General features: G+C 38.6%; 1 protein-coding gene across 1 annotated transcript; it reads right to left on the reverse strand.

Annotated features, from left to right (window-relative positions):
- Positions 1-1456: 1456 nt before the first annotated feature.
- Positions 1457-10505, reverse strand: alpi.2 (alkaline phosphatase, intestinal, tandem duplicate 2). Its single transcript, XM_077023300.1, has 11 exons — positions 10448-10505; positions 10163-10279; positions 8957-9072; positions 8508-8682; positions 8082-8254; positions 7628-7753; positions 7361-7430; positions 3888-4026; positions 3613-3803; positions 3263-3376; positions 1457-1737 (listed from the first exon to the last, which is right to left on the reverse strand). The coding sequence occupies exons 1-11, from the start codon at positions 10503-10505 to the stop codon at positions 1457-1459; spliced, it is 1560 nt and encodes a 519-aa protein (XP_076879415.1).
- Between the last annotated feature and the right edge of the window lie 432 nt (positions 10506-10937).

Consider the following 10937-nt stretch of genomic DNA (forward strand, 5'->3'; position numbering starts at 1 on the left):
TGACGCAGACCAGTCCTCTGCTTTTCCACACTCTGTACGTGTGTGTGTGTGCATGAGCTGCAGCACAACCAATCAAATGGGGGGTTGGCGAACGTAAATTTTTACCGGGCGGGGTGTAAAATGGACACAAATTAAGTATTATATCGCGATCGATCGATCGCCAGTGGTTGGTGCCAGAGCGAACTAGTAACTCATTGAATCATAGATGTGGATCAGAGGTAAATAAACTAGATTTTTTTCCGGCGTGAGAAATCGGATGTGTGGCGTGAGAGTGTGTGAAGACGGTCAAATGCGTGTGTCTCACGCTCAATGCGTGAGAGTTGGCAACCCTGGGTTCTGTATCTGAACTCGGGGAAGAGAGCCTCTCTCTGTCACCATCATAATATCCAGTTCTATCTCAGCATGGATTGTGTATTTGAAGACATCTACGTCGAGAAAAAAATATATTGACAAAAGTGGAGCGAGTTTTCAGCTATGGGGACATCATTCATCGTGCACAAATGACATACAGACTTTTGGCCAGCAAATGCAATGCAGAATAGTTTACTGAAATGTCTAAAGTTGCAGATTCCTGTTAATTGTTCAGTTCTTATATTTGTTTGTCTTGTGTCACTCACACATGTTCTCCAAGAAACCAGATAAGAGAAGAGAGGGAAAATGCTGTTATGGTTCGTTGTATTGTACTGTGAAAATATCAGCACTTTTTATTTGAACATGGAGTTCTACTTATGACTTTTTCACATAATATTTATTTCTGGAAAATTGAATATTTTTGCAGCTAAGTTTAACAAATTGAACTGTGCAATAAAGAGGTGTAATTTAAATTTTTTTTATACTTCGTGTTTTCAGTTGCACGTTTTATCAAGATTTGAGGAGAATACAGATTTAAAAAAAGAACGCATGTCTATTATTTACATTTAAAATATACCTGCAACATCGGTAAAAAAAAAAAAAAAGACTCGAAAGGACTTGAAATTCCAAGTTTCAGACTTGGGACTTGACTTGACTGTTGCCTGTCTTGACTCGAGACTTGACTTGACTTGAGTGTCTTTGCTTGAGACTTGACTCGGGACTTGAGGTATAAAGACTTGGACTTACTTGAGACTTGCAAAACACTGACTTGGTCCCACCTCTGGTGGGAGGGGCCCAAGGCAATTGCCTAGCAACGCCTCTATGCAAAGACCGCCTCTGCTTAATAGGTAACAACATACAAAAGTATCAAGATGCATGTGAGGCAACCAACTTCATGGGGCTAGTTACGTCAACGATTGAAGTTATCCAAAGAGATGTCTGTACAGTTTCTGCTAATGACTATAGTTCAATAATAGTATTTTCAAATCTCAAAAGTCAGGTATTCCACTTTGTTATTTTTTACCTGAAGATTAAGATTTTCTTTTATCATGCTACTGTAATTTTTCATGGTCCTCACAGAGGATTTTAGTCAGTATTTATAAAATTATTTGTAATTAAGAGACATGAAAGATGTAAGGAGGCAGAGCAGCGCCAATATGACACTCTGCTGGGAGCAGACAGCATGGTCCGCCGCTGGCTCCAACTGACAGTCGGTGTAGGGCTCGATGCAGGCAGCGTAGGCCATGGCATGAGCAACGTAGTTCTGCTCCTGCACACCATGGAACAGGTGGGCCATGGGGCCTTTGGCGAAAATGGCCACATCTTCAGAGCCATGGGTTTCAGACGACAGAGGAACAGCAGACTGCTGCACATATCCTGTGCTAGCTGAGAGAGACAGACAGACAGACAGACAGACAGACAGACAGACAGACAGACAGACACAGAGAGAGAGATTTAGTTCTAAACACCAAAGTAATAGATTTACATATGCGACAATCACTTGCTACAGGTAACTATTGTTGGAATATCTGAAAAGATTAAAGATCTCTGGTATTATTAATGACTTGCTTTGTAGGAACCATGTTTTATCTATTTTGATTTATTGTGATTTTCTGACTAAACCTAGTGACTAAACCTGAGTTTAATGAAGCTTCTTGAGAGATCATTTTTATGTTTACGTAACTCATCTTGAAGCACTTAGACCATGGAGGACTGGGCATAATGTGTATAATACAAACAAATATTGATTTCATTGATCTCAAGAAAGGACAGAGAAAAAAATTGATTCCATTCAACATTTCTTCCACGATTTAGATTATTGGTATTTTACATAATTGGTTTCTATATTAGTGCAGTATAAATGAAACTTTAATTTATACTTTTTCTTTTAAATCTTGTTTATAGTGTAGTAAAGATTAATGCATGAATGTGATAAAAAAAAATTAAAAACCTTTATTACTTCCTGTGTGTGGAGCACCGTCCTAATGTGTGTTTATACAGGTCCTTTTTAAACTTTTGGCAAGCAGCTGATCTGGGGAAGCTCTTTAATTGGTTGCTCTTTCAAACGTTTGCTGTGCACCGGACACGCCTACTATAATCGATAGCCTATCAGTATAGTTAATTATTTTTCCTCTTATGTGATAGGGTAATCTTTGATGATTTCCATTAGCATTCTGACAGCTCGTTAGTTGATCGACACAGGCGGAAGATTTAACTTGTTGAAGAGTTAAAATTTCAAGTTGGCACATAATTTATTTCAAATGAATGAAAATTCAGTTGTGTTCTTACAAACATGCCCCTTCACCAGGCGGTCGGTTGAAGAAAAAACAATAACGGAGTTTGGGGCGGATAGATCTAATTTCAGGGTTCGTTCGGGTGCTTGAAATCCTTGAAAATGCTTAAATGTTAATATTGCATTTCCAGGTTTGCTGGCGCTGGAATTTTGACTAAAGTGCTTTAAAATGCTGGGAATTGTAAGTGCATTTCGTTTCACCACATATAGCTATCTGACTATTCACTTGTATTATGTTACAAACACAATGTACCGCCTCTTGTAATTTTCAGCGTGAAACCCGAGAGAACGTCAAGACGTGAATGTGATAAAAAAAACCTTAATTAACCATTTTGAGTATGTGAGTAGTATAAATATGTAAGTGACTACAGTTGTAAGGTGTATTGGAAGTGTTTGAATTTGTTAGAGCCATGATGTTAGAGCTTGGATAAGGCCTAGATATGTGTGCTACCTTTTTAAAGATTTGATTGATTTTTTTGTGTGTGTTTTGATTTTTCGGTTTGTCTGCCCCCCCCCCCCCCACACCCCCGCAAGAGTTTTAGGACCAGCCGCCAGTGCTACTTGTTTGTGCATACGTTTTGTCCCAGTAAATGATTCGCTAAGATTACTGGAACTTACTTGAAGTAGTAAAATTAACATCTTGTCGTGTTCCATTAATTTCATGTCCAGGTCCGTTTCCATAAAGAGCAGTGGTAAAGTGTTTACCATCGGCACCCATTTCGCTGGAAAGTCCTGTGGGAGATGTGAATAAAACAACAAAACCCCTTTTACATACTTAATATGGGTTTCTGCATGCTTTTGAAGACCGCCTCTCGAAGTTTATACCATAAATTATATTGAGATTATACTAAATCTAATACAGGTCTTATATCATATCTAATATTAGATTTACACCATGCTTAATGCTGGGTTTGTCCCATAACTAATACTTGGTTTATAACGTATCTAATACTAGGGTTATGCCTTACCAAATACTGGGTTGCCCCTTTGCGAGCGGCCACCGAAGGTAAAGACATGAGAGTGGTCCGCTGTGACCACCGTCATGGTGTCCCGTTCAGTGGTTATCTCAGCTGCTCTTGCAATAGCTCGGTCAAACTCCACTGCCTCATAGAGCGATAATTTAGCTTCACTTGAATGGTGTCCATGATCTATTCTACCACTTGCACTGGGGAAAAAATACAATCTCTAATTAATATAATACTCATGTTTTACCTGTAAATATCATTACATTTGGTGAATATACTTATCTTCCACAAAGAGATAAAATCCCTTGGGGTTTTTGCGAAGAATCTTAATTGCTTTCTCCATCATTTCTGTGAGGGAAGGGTCTGTGTCTGGATTACGTTCCAACTCGTACATTGTATCCTCTGGCTCAAAGAGTCCTGCATGCATCAGACATAAACATAGACGGGCTATAAAAGTCCTGAACACAGCACAAACACAATGTGAACAAAACCCTATATGCAGCATCCAGTAGTCATGGATAGTCTACAAGAGTCCTAAACACAGCACAAACATGGGCAACAAAAAGTCCTTGGAATGATTTGTACCAGTTTGAAAGAAAGTTTGCTTGCTTTACTTTCTGATAAGTAAATAAACAAGTGAATATTAAAGCATGAATTGTGTTCCCTTAGTTAAGTAATCCTTTACGTTCATTTCCCTGCTCTGTTCCCCTTCACTTCGGGCTCCTATAGTTACCCGCATTATTTTTCGTACGTATATCTGGATCTTGTTTTTATGGTTAATGTTGTCAATTGTATTGTTGTTTTAGAGAATGCCTACCTGGTGTGTGTTGATTTAAGCTCTCTGAAAGTTTGTACATTGTCATCTGTGAAGCTGTGCTTTTGTCTTGTATCGTTGTGTGTTAGTGAAGTTAGTTTCATATGCCTCGGAGGCTACTACAGGAGGCTACTAGTATCACATATCTCAACCCTGTTACAATTTTTTGCAGCAGCTGCTAAGACAAAAAAAAGTGGTCCTTATAGCACAATTTTTGAAACAACTAACCCATGTAGCCTATCTATTGACCGGGTGTGCTAAACCTTAAGCACATTCTCTGCCTTACACTCAGAGAATTTAGAAATTCTCTGAAATTCTAAAAAAATTAGAAATTCTAAAACACACTTTTTGCAAAACATTAAACACAGTTGTTCACATAAGACACAACATTCAAAACTGAAAACCATGTGTTTCTTTTAGAAAACACTGCCACACAACTGCTACACTCACCTACCAAACTACCATACACAGTTCTCACACGTTACAACACTTCTAGCTAATTTTTACAAATCGTTATCAGAACTTGATCCTTATAAAGAGGCCACAAGTTGCAAATCTTGGTTTGCACAACAATGGAAGCTAATACTTCACAGAGAGGTAGAGGACGAGGAAGAGGACAAGGAAGAGGAAGAACACAAACAACCATCACGGATGAGATCCAGGCCACTTTGGTTGACCATGGAGGCCATCGTGAACATTGTCATATCAAACACGAGTATACCTTTACGACAACTACAACAGCACATCATTACTGACAACATCACTTTCAGCAACATTCAATCAGTGAGCCTATCTGCACTGGCACGACTCCTGAGAAGACATCAAGTGCATATGAAGCAGCTACACAGGGCACCATTTCAGCACAACTCTGACAGTGTGAAGGAACTGCACTATGAATATGTGCAAGTATGCTCTGCTATCCTCTTACTTATACTTTACTCCAGTGTCCTGTGCCACACAATATTGAGTATGATATATGCCCATTTCATTCGGTCAAATACAGTACTGTAATACTGTAATGCTTGGTTTCAGAGAGTAATGGAGCTAGATGTTGCAGCAGTGGAACACAAGTTCCTTTATATTGATGAAGCTTCAACCTTGACAAAACAAGACGCAGAGGAAGAAACGTCATAGGACACCGTGCCATAGTCAGTGTCCCTGCAGCGTGGTGGGAACATCACAATGTGTGCAGCCATTTGCCACAATGGTGTTGTCCATCATCATGCTACTTTTGGTCCTTACAACACTGCTCACATCATCACCTTTCTCAACACACTACACAACAACTCATTCCACATCACCAGGGAGATGGACAAGAACAGACCAGGGACGTTGTCATCTGGGACATCATAAGTTTCCACCGTGCTACACAAGTACGACATTGGTTCACCAAACATCCACAGTTTGATGTGCTTCACCTCCCACCATACTCACCTTTCCTCAAACCTATTGAGGAGTTTTTTTCGGCATGGAGGTGGAAAGTTTATGAGCGCCAACCCCACCATCACATACCACTTCTGCAGGTGATGGAGGAAGCTTGTGGGGACATTGATGAGGGTGCATGTCAGGGCTGGATACGTCACTCAAGAAGATACTTCCCCCGTTGTCTTACCAAAGAGGACATCACCTGTGATGTTGATGAAATCTTGTGGCCAGACCCAAATACAAGACACAATGCACCCTAAATTTGTCTGCTATTGTACGGTATTTTTGTCCTTTTTGTTTCCATGTGTACTGCTCAAGCAAAAAGTAAATAAACCTTGTTACTATTTTACTTCATGGTGTTTATGAATGTGCATAAAAACCTCTGTATATGTGAACTATGGTATACTTTTGGAACAGACTAAACACTGAACATTTAAAAAACACATGGTAGTAGTGTTTTCTATTTATCACATAAGTGTGTAGTCACATATAAGAGAGGCTAATCATCTGATATTTGTGTGTAGCGTTTAGATGCAAAAATATGGTTTTGGCAAGAGTTTTGGTTGAAGTGTGTCCTTTTTCCAAAAGTGTGAGATGTTTTGCTTGTTGTGTGTGTAGCATTGGCTTCTGTGTGTTAAGTTTCGACAAAAGAGACACAGTTTCAGAAATTGTGTCTTAGCAACTGCAAAAAACTGTAATCAATCACACACATTTTTTTTCATTGACTCAGTCTAAAAAACTAAATTCATTTAGTCATGATTGGATTGAGTCAATGAAAAAAAATTCGTGTGATTGATTAATTCAATTTTATTACATTGAGCCAATGCTTTATTTTTTTCAGTGTGTGTGTAGTCACATTTATGAAAGGCTAATCATCTGGAGTGAGTTTCCCAAAACGTTCTTAGCTTCGTAACCTCGTTCTTACATATGAGGTTAGCGCTAAAAACGTTTTGGGAAACTCACCCCTGATATTGTGTGTAGCATTTAGATGAAATACACTGAAAAAAATAAAGCATGGCTCAATGTAATAAAATTGAATGAATCAATCACACGAATTTTTTTTCATTGACTCAATCCAAAAAACTTAATTCATGACTAAATTAATTTAGTTTTTTTAATTGATTCAATGAAAAAAAATTCGTGTGATTGATTAATTCAATTTTATTACATTGAGCCATGCTTTATTTTTTTCAGTGTAGCTAATATGGTTTTGGCAAGAGTTGCAAGAGTTTTGGTTGAAGTATCTGCTTTTTCCAAAAGTTTGAGATGTTTTGCCTTTCGTGTGTGTAGCATTGGCTGATGTGTGTTAATTTTCGACAAAAGAGACGTAGTTTTCAAAAATGACTCTTAGCGTCTGTAAAAAACTGTAATAACCTGTTCAACCCAGCACCTGTGTCTCTCTAGCTGCCACTCATTACATGAATACTTTTCAATATTAATAGATAGACTGCTCTTCAAAGATCAGCACTGCAGTATTTTAGGAATATTATTGGTGATAAAGCTTTTTATTACCCATTAAATAATCAGTTTTTGTCTCATCCACGGCATTCAACTGATTTCTGTTCCATACATATTCGGCATTCTGAATAAGAAGAAGAACAAGGCAAAATCATTTTCTTTTGAAGGAAAGATAATAAAATAATGATCAGGATATTGCCAAGAGTTATATATTCAGAAAACTAATACAACCTCTATAGACACAGATCAATGCATAGCCAGGAGAGATAGAGTTAGCGATTTTTCAATACAGAGAATCTCTGAACTTTGAAATGAACTTACACTTCTGCTTTTGATCCACACATCGACAAGGCTTGTACTGTCGTTTCGGTCCCCTGTCTTGTTGGGATACTCAGGGTCTATAGTACCTTTAGGGAACATGTACTGCCGTCCCCCACCTAAAATAACCTAAGCAAACACCAAAAAAATATGTCGTAAAAGGTCATGCAGTTACTTAATATTAACTGAAACATAGTGGATTCAATGGTTGCCTCTTCACTGTTGTCCCCCAGATAGGCTACTTTGCCGTGAGAGCAGAGCCGAAGTGGCTAATCGGGAGATTCGGGAGGATTCCCGATGGGCCGGCTCATGTCAGTCTCTAGTTTGGGCCGATTGGGAGGGAAAAATAATTTTGGGCCGGATTTGGGCATGAAACTCCCGGGCTGAAAAAGTGTCCCACTCCGGCCCTGCGTGAGAGTGCCACTTATGTCACGCCAGCAGAGCTTTGAAATCTTACATTTATGTCGGTGTTGTGGACGAGTTGGTAGGCAATGTCTTTGCAGCCTTCCTGGATGGCATCTTCGGGCAGGTCGGCGTCACTGTACCATTCTCGGTCAGCAGTGTGGGCATAGTTGCCCCCAGGGGAGGCATGCTGAACTCGGGTGGTGGTAACAATGCCCACGGACTTCCCTGAAACAAAAGGATCATCTTGGCTGTATGTGATGGCCACTTTCAGGACACAGCTTCATTTTTGAGTTTTCTGCAACTGCATAAAAATAGAATTTTCAACTGTATCCATATCTATCAGAGAGATACATGGTGTTTTCACAACCACAAGGGGGCAGCAAAAATGCCACCTAAAATATTTTAGTCTGAGCTTAATTTGTATCTGCTAAAAATGGCATTAGCACAGCAGAAAAAATCTGCCCTGTCATTACTGTACCCGCGGCCTTGGCCCGATGGAGAACAGATTTGACCTCATTGCCCTTGGTGGAGCTACACTTGTAGCGTCGTGCGGCTGCACTCAAGCCCATGGTGCCGTAGTTCGCCTTCACGCCACACAGATACGCCGTGGCTGTGCCTGCACTGTCTGGCATCTGCTGGTCCACATTATAGGTCTGCACATTCATGGATGGAGCATAAATGACCACTGGTTTAGGATGTGGGTTGAAAACAACAATACATTAAGTGAAGTAAACTTAGTTCATGCAAATAACTAATCAAAAGTTGGGTAAAATGAACTGAAATGAAGCTTATATAAAGAGACTAGACCTAAACTTGAAACTATAATATATAATATGAACTAAATATGAAACTATAAATATGAACTATGAACTAAGTTGTATTAAACTGAAGTAATTCAGTAAAGCTGAAGTAATTGAGGTAAAGCACCTTGGATAAAGCCACATATGGGAACGTTTCCATGGTGAGAGTACTCTCCTCGCCTGTGCCGCCAGCCAGCTGCCCTTTTAGAATACGTGCTGCTGTAACTGTGCTAATTCCCATACCTTAAAAAGGTCAAGAATAGGAATGCAATAACTCTGTAAGTTAACAAAGCAGTGGTACAACACACTGAAAAACCTTTGTGTGCAAAAGCAACGCTGTATCTCACACACACACACTACACACACACACACACTACACACATACTACACACATACTACACACACACTCACACACACACACACAGATTCCACGTTAGATCATTCAGTATAGGCTTTGTCCTGTGTCTAATCTAGTGAGTGTTCTGGGCTGATAACAGGAAAGGGTGTGACATCAGGGTTGTTGTCTTGCATAGATGCAATCAGCAGATGAAGGAAAAGCGCATGTCTGTAAATATAAAATAATGATATCTTCATTATCATTAAGCCTGAAAACTGAATCATAACTATATGAGTGGACTGTCGTCTAATCTTCTACAGCTTACATGGTTTTATGGTCATTTCCCACAGACCAACCATTCAATCATTATAAAAGCAGCATGCCAACAATTTATAACTGCATTATCTGTTATATTATATGTTCTTTACAAAGCAACGCATAATAGATGCTTTAGTATGGAGAACAATACTTGAAAATAATTAGGACTGCCAGTGCAGTCTTAAACAGGCTCTTCGGGTTGCAATGATTTTTGATTGTGTAGTTAATAGTGTTCTACAAATCGATGCCTACCTTTAATGATTTGGACCGATTTAAAATGTAACTGAGATTGGCATGAATTCTGTCAATCAATTAATTAAAAACAAAGAAAGAAATGAAAGCAAAACTAAATAAATCATGTATTAGTTAATGATATGAGTAACAAAATAAAGGCAGATTACATTTAAAAATGCTTCAGTTCTTCACTCCGATTTAAACACTTTCATCATGTAATATGCAAGCATTTTTCAGATCGAAGGATTAAAATAAAAAACATTGTATTCCTTGCATTTCTTGTCTAAGGATTTTTTGTAGTTTCTTGTACTAATTAAATCAACAAAGCATTGTCATGTAATTACATGCAAATTTAAAAGAGGGTGATGAAATTCAATGCAAATAAAATACACAAATCTACAATCTTTGCACAAGTACAGTGAGCTGGCTCCTTGTCTCACCTACCATCACCCAGAAACAGGATAAGGTTCTTGGCCAGGTGAATGTTGGGTTTCACAGCAAGAGCCGAGACCAGAGCCTCCTTTGCCTTCACGTTCCAGAACTGTGGGTCCTGTTCTTTCTCTAAGGATAATGAAATCGGTTGGTCTTGTGATGTATCTCTATATTATAATTGCTGATAATTTAAAGTATAATTTTAATTGTTTTAACTTTATATTATGTTAATCCTACATAATTTATTTCCTGTCAACTACATCTATAAAAAAAAGTAAAAAACAATTAAGGACTTACCAGGGATGAGAGAAAAATATCCATTGATGAAAAGTAAAATCAATAATCCTGATTTCATGGTATTTTGTACTAAAGACATTGTGTGGATACCTGGATGCAGCTAAAATAAGCAACAAGGCTCATACTAGTAAAACTTAATGGGTTTTGCTGTTTATAATCACGCTTCAGACCAAAGGTCGTTTTAAGATTCCCAGATTGACCTTGTTGAAGCCGGTCTGTATTCATCACTTATTAATCACATAGGCAAGATCTGATTACACTACACTGATTTCATCCCTAGGAAATCACAGCCTCTTGCTGAGAACCGTGCCCACTTCTAGCCAGGTCCACCTAATGTCATTTCAGTACTGGGCTAACTTCACAGAGTGTATTTGCCTGATATTAATTATTAACTGAGCTTTAAATAATTCTAACATTAAAATGATCACACCCGATTTGTTTCTTTGAATATAAAGACAACCTGCTTTGAACTGGGTCTGTGTAGGACAGC

Source organism: Brachyhypopomus gauderio, chromosome 12 (genome assembly GCF_052324685.1).
Source record: "Brachyhypopomus gauderio isolate BG-103 chromosome 12, BGAUD_0.2, whole genome shotgun sequence".
In the NCBI taxonomy this organism is placed as follows: domain Eukaryota; kingdom Metazoa; phylum Chordata; class Actinopteri; order Gymnotiformes; family Hypopomidae; genus Brachyhypopomus; species Brachyhypopomus gauderio.

What these genes read in the sequence shown, in the direction of transcription:
- alpi.2 (XM_077023300.1), bottom strand. Translation starts at nt 10,505, where the DNA reads ATGAAATCAGGATTATTGATTTTACTTTTCATCAATGGATATTTTTCT. An exon ending in TCCACAACACCGACATAAAT is followed by an intron (nt 7,754 to 8,081) that starts GTAAGATTTCAA and finishes GTGTTTGCTTAG; the next exon opens with GTTATTTTAGGTGGGGGACG. An exon ending in TGTGGATCAAAAGCAGAAGT is followed by an intron (nt 7,431 to 7,627) that starts GTAAGTTCATTT and finishes CTTCTTATTCAG; the next exon opens with AATGCCGAATATGTATGGAA.